The 16,884-nt window shown below is 44.4% G+C and overlaps 11 protein-coding genes across 11 annotated transcripts; 7 read left to right on the plus strand and 4 right to left on the minus strand. All coding sequences in view use genetic code 12, as the record gives it.

Moving 5' to 3' along the window:
- Positions 1-5: 5 nt before the first annotated feature.
- Positions 6-968, plus strand: PGUG_01853 (uncharacterized protein; the record flags this gene model as incomplete). The annotated part of the gene is made up of 1 exon (XM_001486132.1): positions 6-968. One exon carries the CDS (start codon positions 6-8, stop codon positions 966-968), a length of 963 nt encoding a protein of 320 aa, XP_001486182.2.
- PGUG_01854 (mRNA splicing protein) lies at positions 965-2,692 on the minus strand (the record flags this gene model as incomplete). The annotated part of the gene is made up of 1 exon (XM_001486133.1): positions 965-2,692. One exon carries the CDS (start codon positions 2,690-2,692, stop codon positions 965-967), a length of 1,728 nt encoding a protein of 575 aa, XP_001486183.2.
- Positions 2,693-2,752: 60 nt separating this feature from the next.
- PGUG_01855 (uncharacterized protein) lies at positions 2,753-3,925 on the minus strand (the record flags this gene model as incomplete). Its single annotated transcript, XM_001486134.1, has 1 exon — positions 2,753-3,925. The coding sequence occupies one exon, from the start codon at positions 3,923-3,925 to the stop codon at positions 2,753-2,755; it is 1,173 nt and encodes a 390-aa protein (XP_001486184.2).
- A 633-nt stretch (positions 3,926-4,558) lies between these two features.
- On the plus strand, positions 4,559-5,950 carry PGUG_01856 (uncharacterized protein; the record flags this gene model as incomplete). Its single annotated transcript, XM_001486135.1, has 1 exon — positions 4,559-5,950. One exon carries the CDS (start codon positions 4,559-4,561, stop codon positions 5,948-5,950), a length of 1,392 nt encoding a protein of 463 aa, XP_001486185.2.
- A 3-nt stretch (positions 5,951-5,953) lies between these two features.
- On the plus strand, positions 5,954-6,562 carry EGD1 (Egd1p; the record flags this gene model as incomplete). The annotated part of the gene is made up of 1 exon (XM_001486136.1): positions 5,954-6,562. One exon carries the CDS (start codon positions 5,954-5,956, stop codon positions 6,560-6,562), a length of 609 nt encoding a protein of 202 aa, XP_001486186.1.
- Positions 6,563-7,255: 693 nt separating this feature from the next.
- On the plus strand, positions 7,256-8,944 carry GAD1 (glutamate decarboxylase; the record flags this gene model as incomplete). The annotated part of the gene is made up of 1 exon (XM_001486137.1): positions 7,256-8,944. One exon carries the CDS (start codon positions 7,256-7,258, stop codon positions 8,942-8,944), a length of 1,689 nt encoding a protein of 562 aa, XP_001486187.2.
- Positions 8,945-9,057: 113 nt separating this feature from the next.
- PGUG_01859 (uncharacterized protein) lies at positions 9,058-9,870 on the plus strand (the record flags this gene model as incomplete). The annotated part of the gene is made up of 1 exon (XM_001486138.1): positions 9,058-9,870. The coding sequence occupies one exon, from the start codon at positions 9,058-9,060 to the stop codon at positions 9,868-9,870; it is 813 nt and encodes a 270-aa protein (XP_001486188.2).
- A 32-nt stretch (positions 9,871-9,902) lies between these two features.
- PGUG_01860 (U2 snRNP complex subunit YSF3) lies at positions 9,903-10,139 on the minus strand (the record flags this gene model as incomplete). Its single annotated transcript, XM_001486139.1, has 1 exon — positions 9,903-10,139. One exon carries the CDS (start codon positions 10,137-10,139, stop codon positions 9,903-9,905), a length of 237 nt encoding a protein of 78 aa, XP_001486189.1.
- A 584-nt stretch (positions 10,140-10,723) lies between these two features.
- Positions 10,724-11,782, plus strand: PGUG_01861 (uncharacterized protein; the record flags this gene model as incomplete). The annotated part of the gene is made up of 1 exon (XM_001486140.1): positions 10,724-11,782. One exon carries the CDS (start codon positions 10,724-10,726, stop codon positions 11,780-11,782), a length of 1,059 nt encoding a protein of 352 aa, XP_001486190.2.
- A 15-nt stretch (positions 11,783-11,797) lies between these two features.
- On the minus strand, positions 11,798-12,880 carry MRF1 (Mrf1p; the record flags this gene model as incomplete). Its single annotated transcript, XM_001486141.1, has 1 exon — positions 11,798-12,880. The coding sequence occupies one exon, from the start codon at positions 12,878-12,880 to the stop codon at positions 11,798-11,800; it is 1,083 nt and encodes a 360-aa protein (XP_001486191.2).
- A 689-nt stretch (positions 12,881-13,569) lies between these two features.
- Positions 13,570-16,830, plus strand: PGUG_01863 (uncharacterized protein; the record flags this gene model as incomplete). The annotated part of the gene is made up of 1 exon (XM_001486142.1): positions 13,570-16,830. The coding sequence occupies one exon, from the start codon at positions 13,570-13,572 to the stop codon at positions 16,828-16,830; it is 3,261 nt and encodes a 1,086-aa protein (XP_001486192.2).
- Between the last annotated feature and the right edge of the window lie 54 nt (positions 16,831-16,884).

Below are 16,884 nucleotides of genomic sequence, written 5' to 3' on the forward strand. Positions count from 1 at the left end.
AATGAATGAAAAATAGTTCTTGGTTGCAGCCATTTCGCAGCTTCGCAGCTTTCTCAGCTTTTTCGCATCTCACTTTACAATCAACCATGCTAAAACGACCTGCTAGGCTCCAAGTGGACCCCGAAACCATTACAGATGACGATAAACCGCCTCAAACTGGTACAGTGTTCAATATCTGGTATCTCAAATGGTCTGGAGGCGATAACACTAGAAATCTCATCAAACTGAAATTTCGAGTCAACATCAAAAATGACACTGGATACACCAAGGCTGGTACCAATAGCCCAATATGCTTATTTTTCGCTCGTGGTTGCTGTTACCAGGGCCGCAAGTGCAATTATGCCCATAGAATACCGACAGACTTGGACTACTATCCTCCCACTCAAGACTGTTTTGGCCGCGATAAAACCGCCGATTACAAAGACGATATGACTGGAGTGGGTTCATTCAACAAAATCAACCGAACATTGTATGTAGCCGGCATCCATACTACCAAAAATGTCGAGCTGGTACTCACAAGACATTTTGAAGAATTTGGAGCCATTGAAAAAATTAATGTTCTTCACGGCAAGGCATGTGCTTTCATCACATACAAATTGGAATCAGCAGCGCAGTTTGCAAAAGAAGCAATGCTCAACCAGTCGCTTGATCATGAAGAGATCTTAGATGTAAGGTGGGCTCGACCAGATCCTAATCCAGATGCTCAAAAGAAAGAGAAAAGACGATTAGAAGAATTAGCAGTTAATACGGTCCAAAACTTGTTGAAGGAAACGACACACAAGAGACAGAAACCTAGCGAGCCGGAAATCATAGAACCAGAGGAACCAGAGGAACCAACTAATGAACCTGAACCACAGCAACGACTCTTAGAATCAAAACCTTCATCTTTTTTTGGAAGTTCTATAATTGTCCCTACAAAAAAATCCACAAATCTACTTAGTGGATATTCCAGCGATGATGACGACTAGTCTTTGAGAGTTAGTGATTGAACAGCTGGGTGCCGTAACAACCAATCTGGGAGTCGCTTAGTTCCCTTGCTCAAAAAAGACTTCAAGTTCACCAAGATCTCCGAATCTCCATCATCAACAAATGACAAGCTAGCACCGGATTTCCCTGCTCGTCCGGTACGACCGATTCTATGTATATACTCATCAAATCGCTTGGGCATATGGTAGTTGACCACCAAGCTGACATTGGGAATGTCGATTCCTCGTGCTGCAACATCGGTAGCTATCAAGACATTGACCTTGTGTTCCCTGAAAGAAGCAATTGCCGACTCTCGAGCTTCTTGCGATTTAGAGCCATGGATAACAATGTTAGAACCAACATTCTGGTTGCTTAACTCTACCGAGAGTAGCTCACAAGTTCGCTTAAAGTTGGCAAAGATAATGATTAGTGGCTGTTCAGTTTCACGTATATGTTGTCGCAACGCCAGTATCATCTTGTTGGTTCTAGGTGCATTCAATTCTTCCTGGCTATCCACATTATCACCAAGGTATTCGAACTTTTGGTTAATATTATCAACAATTTCTCCTGCGTCGCCAATGTAAAGGTAGGCAGGTGTTTGGAGATAATCTTTGGTGATTTTTTCGATTGGCGGTGATATCGTGGCCGTGAACATCAAGGTGATCCTGCTCTTTACCTTGAAGATGGTGCTATCCAAACCAAATCCAGAACTTGATGTCGAAGGTAAAAAGGAAAGAATTGATTGTAACGCTTTCTCAAATCCCATGTCGATCATTCTATCAGCTTCATCCATAGTTAAGTGGTAGCATTGACTGAGATCAATAAGTCCCTTTTCAGCCGAGTCTATAAGACGACCAGGAGTAGCTACTACAATATGAGCCCCATCTTGAACGGACTTTACCGTTTCTTCATATTGATGTCCTCCAATAATGGTGACAACGTTATAGCCCAAAACAGATGCAAATTTCTTGGCTTCTTTACTGATTTGAAGTGCCAATTCACGAGTCGGTGCTAGTACCAACCCCAATACTTTGTTCAAGTTGGACTCTTGCTTATGTTCCACCTCCATGTAGTCTTTGTCGATAGCTGACAAGTATGATAATAAGGGAATTAAGAACGCCAAAGTCTTTCCTGATCCTGTTTCAGCTATACCAACCACATCTCTATGCCCCAAAGCCGTGGGAATCGCAGCTCGTTGAATAGGAGTTGGTTCTTTGTATCCAAGTTGATCAATAGTATTTAGTAAAGTAGTTGGAATTCCAGATTCTTTCCACGAACGAAGCGGATTGGGGATATTGTTCCCTTTGCACGTAATGCTAAAGTCCTCCTTGAAAATACGCCAATCCCTGCTTGTCATATCTTCAAGTTTTTTGTCCAGCCAGTGTTCTTCTGCGGGTAGAAAGTCGTTGTTCGATGTAGGGTAAGCCATCATTGGCTCCAATTGAGAGGAGGTATCTTCTTCGTCGTCCCACTCAAAATTGAACCTTTTCTTTCGCTTTTTGTTGGCTGTTGAAGTGTCTTTTTGGTCCAAGATAGTTTCTGGTTCTGATGGCAGACTTCGTTTGAGTGTATTGGTTTTACGCTTTAGTTCAGTTTTTTCTCGTTCTTCATCTTCTTTGGCTCTCTGGAGCTCAAGGCGCTTCTTTTTCGAAAGAAATTGAGGTTTTGCAAGTTTATGGTCTTGAGACCGTGATTTCAAGAGCTCAGCTGCATTTAATGGTCTCATGAAGAAAGATGCGAACAAAATTGAAAGATGTCCTTACATAACACAAATTGTTAATATGCTCTATATCGCTCTAGAGTACCGTATATACCCAAGCATCAACACAATAACCAAAACACATAACCCTGACGTGATTTCAAACGTCAATCGGTAACATCCAGAACCTTTAGCACAGACATATTTGCCTAAATCTGCATCCCAATCATTACTTTGCCAATCATAAACAGCTCCGAAAAGCTTCGTCATCAGAGTAAGACCAAACGTAGTACTGGTATACATGACTCCCCAAATGAAACTGTAGTTTTTCATGTTAAACAAGTCTGCTACGATGGCAGGGAAGCTTGCAAACGAAAAGCCATAGGCATAGCCAATAAGACAAGAAACAGCCAGTAGTATAATATTGGCCTTGTGAAGGTTGTGTGTGATTTGTAGCAACGGCATTGTGTTTAACAAGTGTCCAGCAAGCATTAGTGATGTACCAAGAATTACAATCCAGTGACGTTGAGACCTCAATACTCGCACCAAGTAGTCAGACTGAGGGCCCGACAGAAGACGTCCCACGAAAGAAAAGATTGCAATCAATGATACATGCAAAACTTGAAGATTCTGCAAAGAAGGAACGCTAGTAGCGTCTTCATCCTTGCTGTAAGCATAATGGACAGCTTTCAACACATATCCGACAGAGTAGATATACATTTGTCCAAGGCCCTGCATTATAGCGAACATTGCATAATGATACCAAAAGATTGGACTTTCAAGGGTCTCCTTTATTCCTAGAGCCTTTAACCGGGTTACCGAAGGTCGGAGGGTTATTGATGTGGGAGTTTCCTCAGCAGTTAAGAGGGGTTCTGTTTCCTCCAGCGGGATCTTATCATGATGACCTTCCACTCTTATAAATAAAAATCCAACGAACAACATGAGTCCACAGGACACATGCAAAAAGTAAAGAAACTGACCGGTGTCTCCCTTGAATAACTTGGAAGATATTGTCAGGTAGAGCAAACTAGAGATAGCAAATGACGCGATGGTGACGCTTTGAGCTGAGCTGCGAAAGTTGGGAAACTCAAGTACAATGGCTTTTAAGCAGCTGAAATACCCGGATACTGAACCAAGACCAACCAAGAACATAGCCACCAACAACTGGATCAAGATGTACGGTGCTCCAGGCATCATATACAACATATAGACCCATCGGTAACCCAAGGATATGGTTAAGCAGCTGAATAATATCGGCATCTGAGTACCATATTTGTCGGTAATGACTCCACTAAGCAACCCTCCAAGAGCAGTACCTAGCGTAGCACTGATATTGAGATTGGCTGTTTGCGATGCATCCCAAATTACACTTATCGGCAAGTTGTGTGTTGTAAACGGAATAGACAAATAATGTACCGGTTGCAAGAGCCACAGGTACTGATGCTGCCAACATTATCCAAGAGTTAGTGTATGGCAAGTACACATTGATGCGTTTCAACGCATTGTGGATCAAAAGCATCTAGATTTGCTGATCGGAGATGGTGATACGAATGCGAATGTATGCAAGGAACCGGTGCCTTATCAAGTTAATATTTCCGTTTGACAGCGCGAACGTGCATATACCGCTGATTGGAGCCACAGTCAGGGAAGCTGCAAATCAAGCGGGAACACATGTATCGAAGCGTTTTACACTAAATTGAGCTACCGGAACCCATATCCAACCAGAACTTAATGATCCTATTGTTAAATGTTTGTGATAAGATCCAAGCCAAGCAGCCGGAACCGCACCCGCTTTAGGCAATAAGCGCTGCGTGTTTGTACTCTGCTGATAAGAAGTGGTCAATTTGCAGTTAAATAGCAGCTAAGACTCCAATCTTAATCTAAAGTAAACTTATGACAGTTACAAAGCAATCCCACATTTTTCAAGGTACTGTTGCAGCCAGAGTTCCTCTGGTAGTTAGCGGTGATGGTATCTACATTACCGTTGAAGATCCCGAAACTGGAGAAAGAACCCAACTTTTAGATGCTATGACTGGTGCTGCCGTTGGTGCTTTGGGGTGGGGGGACCCTGAAGTGCACAAGATTATGGCCGAAGCCGCTAAAGAAACCCAATACTCTTATCCTGCGTATCTTGGAAACGACTATGCCGAAGACTTGGCTGAGTTTTATATCAATAATTCTCCCTCGGGTGCGTTTGCTTCTGCTCTCTGGACTGGTTCTGGATCAGAAGCAAATGAAAATGCTCTCAAGATTATTCGGCAATATTTCTTGGAGAGAAATATGCCCAAGAAGACCAAATTTGTTTCGAGAAACAGCTCTTATCATGGATACACAATTGGTTCCTTGTCAATTGGAAGTTCAGCACGAGCCAAGATGTTTGAGGACATTCTCTTGCCTTCTTCTCAGTGTATCAAGGTTGACCCATGCTACACTTATCGAAACAAGCTCGAAGGTGAAACCGATGAGGAATATGGAACCAGATTAATTGACCAGTTTGAACAGGTCATTTTGCGTGAAGGTGCCGATACGGTGGCAGCGATTATTGTCGAGACTCTTCCTGGCTCTTCATTAGGAACCACACCTCCCCCAAAAAATTATCTACCAGGAATTAGGGCATTGTGCAACAAATACGACGTTGTATTCATGTTGGATGAGGTGATGTGTGGAACTGGTCGCGCCAATCCCAATGGAGGATTGAACTGCTGGGAAAACTGGTTGGGCGAAGGTGAAGGCCCCGATATCCAGCTGGTGGGCAAAACTTTGGGTTCGGGATATGTGACCATTGCCGGGGTTCTTGTGAGCCCAAAGATCCATGCTGCTTATGTAAATGGATCAGGCACAATCATGGGAGCCCATACTTATTCTGGGCATGCTTTCAACTGCCGAGTTGCTCTTAAGATCCAAGAGAGAGTCAAAGAGTTGAAGTTGACGGAAAACATTTTCAAAGTTGGTAATTATTTGGGCAAACAACTCAAAGAAAAGTTATCGTCCAGTTCAATAGTGGGCAATGTTCGTGGTATTGGAGGGTTTTGGTCTGCTGAACTTGTCAAAGACAAGGTGACCAAAGAATGTTTTGACGTTGATTTGAAGGTGGGACCCAATCTTCAAAAAATTTGTTTTTCAAATGGTGTCACTGTGATGGGAATGCAAGGTTGCAATAAGGGAGTCGGAGACCATATCATGTTTGCCCCAGCATTTACCCTCACTCACGACCAAGCCGACGAGATTGTGGAGATTGTTGTCAAGTCGGTGGCTCAACTTGAGCAAAGTCTTGATATTATATAATATATGCTTATTCACTTTTTCTGCTCATTCACTTTATATGCTTCACTTTTCGCAGCCGTCACCCGCCGCATTATTTGGTCGTGCGCGCATCGTTTGTCGACGAGACAATTTTTTCAGACCCCAGACAGTTTTGCCAACGAAGGAAGTAAAGTTAACATGCCTGTAGACCCCGAAAAATTGGCTAAATTGCAACAAGGAGCCGCCAAGAAGGTTGGTGGACAAAGAGTCAAGGCCAAGAAGGTCAAGAGTGAGCAAGATGACACCAAGTTGATGGAAGCTTTGGGCAAGTTGAAAGCCACAAAAGTGAATGCCGTTGAAGAAGCCAACTTTTTCAAGGAAGATGGTAAGGTATTGCACTTCAAGCGTGTTGGTGTTCAAAGCGCTGCTCAGCACAATGTATGTGCGTTCACTGGGTACCCTCAAGAGAAGGATGTGACTCAGTTGATCCCACAAATCTTGCCTCAATTGGGAGCTGAAAACTTGGAAATCTTGAGACAATTGGCTGAACAGATCCAGGCTGGTAAGACCCCATCGATGGGCGGAGAGAACGCTGGTGCTGACGAGGACATTCCCGATCTTATTGAGGGCCAAAAGTTCGACGAAGTCGAGTAATTGTACAGAGCATTGGCCAGCAGGGCCGTCAATCCGTGAGGGCCCGTCAGGGCGTTACACCGATAGCATTGTATATAGAGTGCTAATCAACATGGTGTCTATAATGTAGCCAAGAAGAATACAACTTATCCAAGAATACACCGAAGAAAAGCTAAAGCTGAAGTGTATTCACTACACTCATCGGTATTCAGATTTTCATTCATCAGCGTTCAGATTATCATTCATAAGATAATTGTCTTTCATCGTATCCACCACAGTAATCTGCCAAGACTTCGTATTTGTCTGCGGCTTACTGCACAATATGGTTCGATGGCTGCAAGGATCTGCAGCGAAGTGGAGAAATGCCAGAATTTTGTCACGTCTTCTCCTATTTGGTCTTGGCTTGACTTTTGGTTTTCGCCGTAATTGCCGATTCCGCAACTTGGAAAATTCGCAGCCATTAATGGCGCGGTTAGCAATCGTTCTCTATTGCAATTGACTATCATTTACGGCTCAATGCCTGGGCATGTATCTTTCCTTACTTCTCCTTAGGAAGATTCTGCATTCCAAGCCCCGGCACGATGTCGGTTCGGCGTATATACCGGCTGGAATTTGGCAGCAAGCATCGGCTCAAAGCCACTTTTGCGACCACATATAAAATGCCGGAGCATCCACCCATCCCTTAAATATTTACAATTGCAACCCAATTACAAAATGACACTTTCTAAACACTTTGACGTGGAGGAAATCACCCATAAACTCCTCAATAGAACCCCAAAGACTACTCTATCCAAGGATCAACATTTCTTGTCGGCCTACGATTCCAACCAGGTGATTCCCAAATTTCTGATTCCGGAAAACTCCACCGATGCCGAACTCGTGTACAAGTATCTCCTGGAGGAATTGACATTGGATGGAATTCCCACGCTTAACTTGGCTTCGTTTGTGACCACCACCATCAATGATTTTCCTAAGCGGTTGGCGGTGGAGAATCTCACGAAAAACTTGGCAGATAACGATGAATATCCTTCATTGATCGAGTTCCAAAACAGATGTATTTCCATCTTATCCAACTTGTGGCACGCTCCTACAACCCCACATCCAGAAACTGGGGTTAGCGTTCCTACCACCATTGGTGCCGCTACCACCGGTTCATCCGAAGCCATCATGTTGGGTGGATTGGCGTTGAAAAAAAGCTGGCAATTGCGTCAGAAGGCTGCTGGAAAGTCCACCGAGAACCCCAACATTATCATGGCTTCTTGTGCTCAGGTTGCGTTGGAGAAGTTTGCTCGTTACTTTGATGTCGAAGACCGGATTGTGCCCATCAGTAAAGAGTCCCGCCATGTGATCGACGTTTCCAAAATCAAGGAGAATATTGACGAGAACACCATTGGTATTTTTGTGATTTTGGGATCTACATTTAACGGTGCTTTTGAACCAGTGGAGCAAATTGCCAAGTTGTTGGATGAGGTTGAAAAGGAAAAAGGTCTTGATATCAAGATCCATGTTGATGGGGCCCTGGGAGCGTTTGTGGCTCCATTCTTGTTCCCCAATCTCAAGTGGGATTTCGCAGTTGACCGGGTGGTTTCCATCAATACTTCGGGCCACAAGTTTGGATTGACATCTGCCGGATTGGGATGGGTGATTTGGAGAGACGCCAAGCAATTGCCCGAGAACCTTCGGTTCAAATTGGACTATTTGGGAGGAGTGGAAGAAACGTTTGGACTCAATTTCTCTCGTCCTGGGTTTCAAGTGGTACACCAATACTACAACCTTTTACACTTGGGTCGTGACGGATACACCAAAATTTTTGAAAGTTGTCAACAAAATGCCCGTTTGTTGGCAAATGTTTTAGAAAAGAGTGAGTACTACGATGTGGTCTCCGAGATTCACAAGAAAGTTGACACAAAGAGACAAGATGAGTTGTATACCTTGAAAGGAACCCGTAGTGAAAATGAAGGCTACGAACCTGGTTTACCAGTGATTGCCTTTAAGCTCAAAGACGAGATTCGGAAAAAGTATCCCGAATTGCCACAACTGATCATTTCATTGTTGTTGAGAAACAAGGGATTTATTGTTCCAAATTACCATTTCCCAGCCAACGAACAAAATGTTGAAATCTTGAGAGTTGTTGTTAAGGAATCTTTGAGTTTGAATCTTCTCGACAAATTAATGACAGACATCATTGAGTCTACGGAATTACTTTTGAACGCCTGTACCACTGCCAGGGAAATTGTTAAGCACCATGGATCAGAGAAAGAGCAACACGCGCTCATTTACGAAATTTTACTTTCAATCGCCTCAGGTGGGGTTGAGGACGTTAAGGCTGCTCAGCATGCCGCGTATGACAAGGAAGGCACCGGTCACAGAAAACACAAGAAATCGTACCGTGGAGCGTGTTAAATATGTATATGGTATTTTTATGGAAATGGGTAGCAACCTTATGTAAGTGATCACCCGTACTCCGCAATATATAAGGAGATGCGGCACCGAAAAATATATTCCTTCCAATTGCTATGGCACATTCTGATTTAAACAGTCACAAGGTTTTCACCATTGTTTCCTGGGTGTTATCGGTTTATGGTACCCTCAGATACCTCGTGGGACGTTCTCCTGCTGACAAGCATAATGGATTCCATGTAAATGATACTCCATTCACCGCCAACATTCTTGTTACTTTTATCTACTGGGTGGTTTTGTTCTTGATGCAATTGCTGTTTGTGAGCCAGGTATTTGTTCCTGCTGCCAACAATGAGGGCGATGCTCGGTTGGACTACTCGAGAAAGGTGGGATGGCATTTCACTCTTTTCAACGTGGGCCACTTTTTGTGGTCAATTTTGTTTGCTCGCAAGCATTTTGTGTGGAGTGAAATCGTATTGATCCTCAACTTTTTCAACATCTTGTCATTGTATGCCACTCACAAAACTTATTCGATCAAGCCATTGAAGGTTTGGGCATTGATCCATCTTCCAACCGCAGCACTCCCCTTCTCGTGGTTGTTGCTCGCAATCTTCTGGAACGGAGCAGTTATGTTCCACGTCCACAAGTTTGTGGGCCGTGTGGTGAGCAATGTGCTTATTTGGGACTTTTTGCTTGCTCCCGGCTTGTTGTTGGTGGCCTATAACGATTGGGGTGTCGGATTCAGTTCTGCCGCACTCATGTTTGGGTTGGGTTTGGGCCAATTTTTCACCAAGGTTTTCGCTTTGCAATGGATTTTCGCCTTTGTGATTGCCGGCGTGTTGTTTGTGTTGAGTGCAATTGCTGCCATCACCGGCTCATTGGGCACCTCCAGAGCCGTTGTTGACGAAGAAGCCCCCTTGTTGACATGATATGATCCTCAGTTTTATTTACATAGTTAGTTTTATGTACCTTTAGGCTGAACCATTTTTTTGATCATTTGTTGCCTCACCACTTCTGGTGACCGGTTCATGGCTACTGCGGTATACGTCAAAAGACTGTCGTGTTGTCCAAGCGACGCATATGTGTCCCTATGAATATTGGTTACAAACTCTTCGCGGGGAGTGTCCGGGTCGCCGAGGCCAATATATCGGGCTTTATTGGCCGAGTAAAGCCTGGCGTCTTTAACCTTGTCAGCCATGAAAAAAGAATCCGCGCCCAGCCGAATTCAGCGCGATGGCGTGGGGTAAGGCGGTGTGCAGGAGCGGCGATCCGGGGCAGGAATCAAAGAAGTAGGTACTATACGACACATTAAGTTCTACGTTCAAAAAGGGGAACATAAAAAGACGGAGTGAACGAGAAGTATGCAAAAAACTAGACAAAAATCTGTTTTTGTGGTTGCTTTTAACCTTTGTACCTTTCTCAGCCCCCCCTCACCGGTGTCCGGGCGTGGACGGCATTCGTTCCAAAGGTGGGGTTGAATGAGGAGGTAAATGTTGGCCGGGCTCCACACGTCACGCTGCGTGAATTCTGGGGTACAAACTTTTGATTCTTTTTGAGGTCCATCAGTTGAATTTTTAAACACCCACCATCCCATTGGTGCCCGCCGTATCTCTAGTTATCAAGTCGTGCCTTCACCACAGATAGCCGCTGCAATTTGATAAACTATCTGCCTGCCCAATTTGAAATTCAATTTCGATTTTACATTTCCGATTTACTTTTTTCATTTTACATTTTTAAGGGCTTCCTTTTTCATTCACCACGACTCCGATAAACTACACTGTGATGTCCGTACAGCGGAGATCTTCTGGATTATTCGCCAAACCTTGTGGTAAGCCACCGGGGCGCAAAAAGTCAATGGGAAACCGGTCACAATCTTCGACTCTTCCCTTCGATGTCAAACTGCTAGTCAACGATAACGACGACGCGTCGTTGGAGGTGTTCAAAATGTACCATCACAAGCATTATTTACCACATAATCAGCGTATCGCCAATATCGCTTGGCGAATCCAGAACAAAAAATTATTGGAACGCTTACAAACCGCACCTCCAACGGTCCCCACACAAGCTGATATCTTCTCAGACCCGTTCTCGTCATCGCTGACCGCTCAAGAACCATCGCTTCAGTTCTTCAACGATCCCAATTTTGACGAATTTGATTATGTCGCCCATATCCGCCGCATCAGCCAAGAAGTATACGGTCAACCGGGACTGGAAAAAGTGGTACCAGTAGAGGACCCGGGCCTCTGCTCTCCCGACTCCAATCCAAACTCTCTTGCATCGCAAACCTCATCGCTTTTTTCCAGCTCGGTGCCCAAGTCCGCTCATTCTAACACCCAGGCCGATTTGGCCCCACGCAACGACGACGGCAACATTCTTGCATCGTACATCGATTCACTCGAGTCTTCCATCAAAAAATCGGAAAATAGCCCCAAAAAATCGTTCCAGTGTAACAACTGTCAAACCCGCACCACCCCGCTTTGGAGAAGGGCCAATAATGGAGATCTCTTGTGTAATGCATGTGGTTTGTTCTACAAGCTCCACGGTGTATTACGACCGGTGCAGAACAAATTTACACCCAAGGATCAAAACCAACCAGTAATTCGTGATGATTCAATACTGCACAACAACATGAGTCTTTTCAATAATCTCAAGCATGAACATATAAGTCCCGATATTGTATCCCATCACCATCACTATGATACCGAACCACAACCTCCTCCACAACAATCCTACGAAAATGGTGAAATCGACAACATGCTCAATATGAACATGTTTGAGTCGGAAAATGTCCACAAGGCTAATAATGAATGGAACTGGCTTGATTTTGATCCAGTACAGTAATAGATGCGTATAGAACTAATTGGATTCGTATTTAACTATTCCCTTTTTGCCCGACTTGATCACTTGAAGGTACAAATCAAGAAGATTACCGTCTTTAAACTCCAATAATGTAGCAGGTGGAACCTGTAATTTACCCAGCTTATACAACTTGATAACGGCATTCAAAGTATCGATCTTCAGTTGTGGATTCCTCTTTGTGTTTCCAGTAAGAAAGTAACCATGAGTGGTCAAGTTGTTATACTGCTGCCATCTCAGTGGATAAGTAATGGGATCATTAGTCAATGCTCCGTAGGTTACCATGGCTCCATCAGGACTCAACATGAGAAAAAGAGCCGTAGCCAGTGCTCCACCAAGACAATTGATAGCGAGTCTGACGTTTCCACCATTGAAAATTGATTTGAGTTCATTGTTGCGAAATTGTTCAGATTGAGCTTGTTCCTCGGTGATGACCGCGGTAGCTCCAAGCAGTTTGAGTTCACTAACAATCTCGTCGTGGTTTGGTTTTCCTCCACGAATAACCGACAAGACATTGACATTCAACAAGCGAGCAAATTGAGTCAAAAACTGGGCTACATGTGAACCTCCGGCATTTTGAACGATCCAATCTTTTCCATCAGAATTCCAGTCTTTGACGTAATTGTGCACCAATTGGTACGCAGTAGGTGGATTCACCGATAACGTGGCACCCTCAATTTTTTTCAAACCACCTTCTCCGGCACTTTTCACCTTGAAAAGAGGTTCAGGTCCTCCCTCTGGATAATCTACAAGAACATGGGTTCTCCAGGTTCCCAATCTACCAGAAGTCAAAATAACCCAATCGCCTTCAGAATAACCCTTAATGTTCTTCCCTACCTTGGTAACCTCGAAAACACCCTCGTTTCCAGCCACGTGAACAACCGGGTCAGTTTCGGACAACTTTACTTTGGGTGGAAATGCTCCATAGACCCCTCTAATCAAGAGCAAATCTGAAGGATTGATGGGGGTTGCAAGTGTTTTTAAGAGGATTTGATTCAGTTCCACGGCACTTGGAACCGTGAATTTAGTCACTTCCAAATCCTCCACATCTTTGGTGTGGTCTCCATATGTAATTGCAGACATGTAAATTAGTGGAGATAAAGTTAGTAAGCACCTAGTACATGCAGTCCGGAGCTCGGAGAAGCCTGTTTTTAGCCGATTATCGATTCTGTCTTGGCCTGTATACACCGATGCTCGTCTCGCAAAACGATGCTCATTTTGCCTGCATACCTAGGTTCCCGTGGAACCCATTAGTCATAAAGCACGACTAAAAATATGCAGTGGTTCCTAACTTTATTTCATTGTGAAATTTAGTGCCCTTGAACGCACAGCCTTGATGACCAACAAGATCAAGAAAAATCGCCATAAAAAAACCTTCCGAATCCCAACCGGTCACCTTTATACTCATATCATCTTCTCTTCTCTTCCTCCTCTTCCTTTTCCTTCTCTCTCTGCCCCCTGGCTCGCTTCGCTCGGGTTTAGTCCCTTCGCACATGCGGGTGTTTGGCTGTCGCGTGTTTACCATATACCCGCATCGGGAACTTTTAACTTACGAAGAACAGCCACCATCCTTTGTCTATGGCCAAAAACCACCACCCAGCAATTCTAGGGCCCTGCCTAAACTAAAAAATAGGATTTCAACCCTGGATTTCTCACCAACATACCTCAAACATCCTGCGTCCCGCCCGTAACGACAAATCTAATTATAGCGCCGCATCGCCGCCGCAAAGAAAAAACATTCTTTCCCACGTTACCAATTATATCTTAAGGATATGGGACTCTTTTCGAAGCTCAAGGAACAACCCCGTCCTTTCTCCCATAACCGCAACAACACACTTTCCTCGGTTGGTGACTTTCTGCTGACAACTTCCAACTCGTCGTACTCTTCAACCGACTTGCATACCACCAAACAGCCTATTGACTCCGTCAATAAGGTACCTCTCGCTCTCCAACCGGCCTCAGATATTCCGGTGGTGACTCAATTGCTGCCTGACCCTCGGGGTACTCATAGAACGTCTCCACAACCATCCCCATACCGGGGCACTTCGCCTCAAGCTTCGCCTCAAAGTCGAAGAGGACCGGCCTACCAGGCGCAGCCATATAACGGTCCTGTCAATCTGCATTTCCAGCTGGGAAACCAGCCGGTTCCGGTATCTGAACTGGTCCATCAACCGACTCAAGTTCCACAAGTTCCTCTGGCCTCTCAAGTCTCGCAGGTTCTTCAGGTTCCTCAGGTTCCGGCTCCTCAGGTATCTCAAGCTCACCATGTACAGAGCCCAGCCTACATTCCTGCCGTAGTGGAAGCACCGGCATTGGCATCTGCCTCTGGCTCGGTAGACTCCAATGAAGTATCGGCAACCGGGTCGGAAGAATCGGACGATTCCGACGAGGATGCAACGTCAGAAATAGCTTCTGAGTCTGGATCTGGTTCTGAATATGAAAGCGAATCGGAAACCGATTTGGCTCAGGAAAATGGTATTCCCAGAGACCACCCATACTACGAACAATGGAAACAATACTATGCCCAATTGGCTCAAAGACAGTCACAAAACTATCCAGCTATGGGATACGCCAACCCAATGATGAAACCACAAATGACGCAAATGAACCAAATGACGCAAATGAACCAAATGAACCAAATGAACCAAATGAATCAAATGAACCAAATGAACCCGCAAATGTATCATCTTATGAACCAGATGCAGATGAATCCTCAGATGAATCAGATGCAAATGAACCCGCAGATGCAAATGCAATTCAGCTACTTTATGCAACAATTTATGATGCAACAACCACAAATGATGCAAATGATGCAACAGCAACAGTACCCCATGACGGCTCCAAGACCACCTTATTCGTCTTCTGGCTCACTGTCTCCTAAGGTTCCACATTCAAGACTGATGCTGCTGCTTCAATCTGCATCCAAAAAACGCAACTCCATAGCTTCAATGAAGCCCGATACAGACAGCTCGTTGCTACGTAATTCTCGCATGTCGAGTATCAAGTCCAACCGTTACCCTTCTGTCCCACTGAGTGTACATCAATCTGCCCTGATTGCTGGTGAATCTAGAAACAGAGTGTCTTCCTTAGACCTCAACTTCAAGCCCAAGGAGTTTACCCCATACAAGGATGAGAACGATGCATTGGCGGAAGAGACAGAGGACTCTGCAGATCCAGGAAATGAACAATTGAAACGTTACATTTCTGACTACAGCAAATATCTTTTCGATGAAGATAAGGAAAATGCTGATAAGCTGGATCTTTCACCGCCTAAAGTCGGAGTTGAAAGACAGGAATCTAATGCATCTACTGCTTCTTACAATTCAATTCAAAGTGGTGCCTCATCAAAATTCAGAGTGGGTTCAATCTCGGAAAGGTCAAGCAAAATTGCCAAAGATCTCAGTAACATGCACATTGCTTCGATGGAGAACGAGAAGAAAACTAAGAAAAAGCACAATTACGATAATAGAAGAAAAAGAGAGCTGATAATAGACCAGACGAGATCATCTAACCCAAACTTGTCAGATATCATGACTCCTCCTATGAAGCCAATTTCGGTCCCTGGGTCAATTAGTAACTCTCCGGTAAGCCCCATGCAGCCTATGCCAGTAGGTCAATACCCAATGGCTGAATATCCGTACCCAGATTACGACAGGCGCCATACCATGCCTGACTTCAATAGAATGTCAATGATGATGCCACCAATGACACAAATGCCACCAATGGGTAGCATGAGTCCTGGAAATCGAATGAGTATGACTCCGGGTACCACAGGTCGCAGAAGAGAAATGCTGCCCAAGGTCAAGACCGGAGACGAGATCATACACAAAAAGATTGAAGAGTTCATCGAGTTACGTCAATTAATTGCTTCAGGCAAAAAGTCCTCCGAGTTCAGGGTTAAATGGCTCAAAATGTTGATTCGTGCTACGAATTATCGAGTTTATGCTTACATTAATATCAAGGGCGATCCTGTTCTGGCAGACCAGGTGAGTTACAACAAAAAACAGTTTATCAAGTCCAGCATTACTCATTTGGAAAAGTTGGTGAAAGAGCTTGATAATAAACACAAGATGGAGGATTTGGAGTCTGAAGTATATTACATTCAGGGTTGTCTCTTGATGGGTGATTATCACTACACATACGGCCAAGATTACAATATGACAAAAGACATTTCCCAGGCCCTCGAATCTTTTGAGAGAAGCCTTTCTCAAAATGCTAACAATTTCAAAACGTTGTACAAATTGGGAGAGCTTTATGAACGGGAGTTTCCTGACCGGTTCGACACTGCTGTGAATTATTTTAAGAGTTCTGCCAAGCTCGGATACAATCGTGCTATTTACAAGATGGCTATGTTGTACCTCGAAGTTCCAGAGCTTCGATCTGTCAAGTATTTCAAATTGTTGCGCCAACTTGCCGACATTGATTTGGAATCGAAGGACATCAATTTGACCGCAGAAGATCGCGACGAGCTCGAAGAAGTTGTTGGCATGGCTGCGTATCAGGTTGGTAAACTTTATGAGGGCATTTACCCTGGCGACTTGACGGAAGATGAACCTTTTGTCGTTCAGTCGCTAGAGCGTGCTCCCATCAGCTATACCAAGAGTCTCATGTTCTACAACCGCAGTGCCAAGCTCAACTGTATTCTTGCCCAAGTAAAGCTCGGAACTGTTTATGAAAATGGAGATTTAGGTCGCCAGGTCAATCCCCACAAATCAGTGCAGTGGTACATGCTGGCGGCTTCATCGCCTCTTTCGTTCCGTCGTCATCAAGACGCCATGTTGGGACTCAGTAGATGGTGTTTGCACGGCACCGATGGTCTCAGCAAGCACATACCAAGTCCAAATCCAGATAAAGCAGTATGGTGGTGCGAGCAGGCTCTTGATGAGTTCCAACTGGCTGATGCTTATTTCTTTATGGGCCACTTGTGTGACATTGGTTTAACTGGAAGAGATCCTCGAGTCTTTTATAAGCGAGCTCTCGATTTGGGACATCCCATGGCCGCTTCAATGCTCCAACAAGAGCAAGAATCATAGCAAATCATTGCAAACTATAGCAAACTATAGCATTATTAGCTACTAATCTACATT

Source organism: Meyerozyma guilliermondii, genomic scaffold (genome assembly GCF_000149425.1).
Source record: "Meyerozyma guilliermondii ATCC 6260 scaffold_2 genomic scaffold, whole genome shotgun sequence".
Taxonomy (NCBI): domain Eukaryota; kingdom Fungi; phylum Ascomycota; class Pichiomycetes; order Serinales; family Debaryomycetaceae; genus Meyerozyma; species Meyerozyma guilliermondii.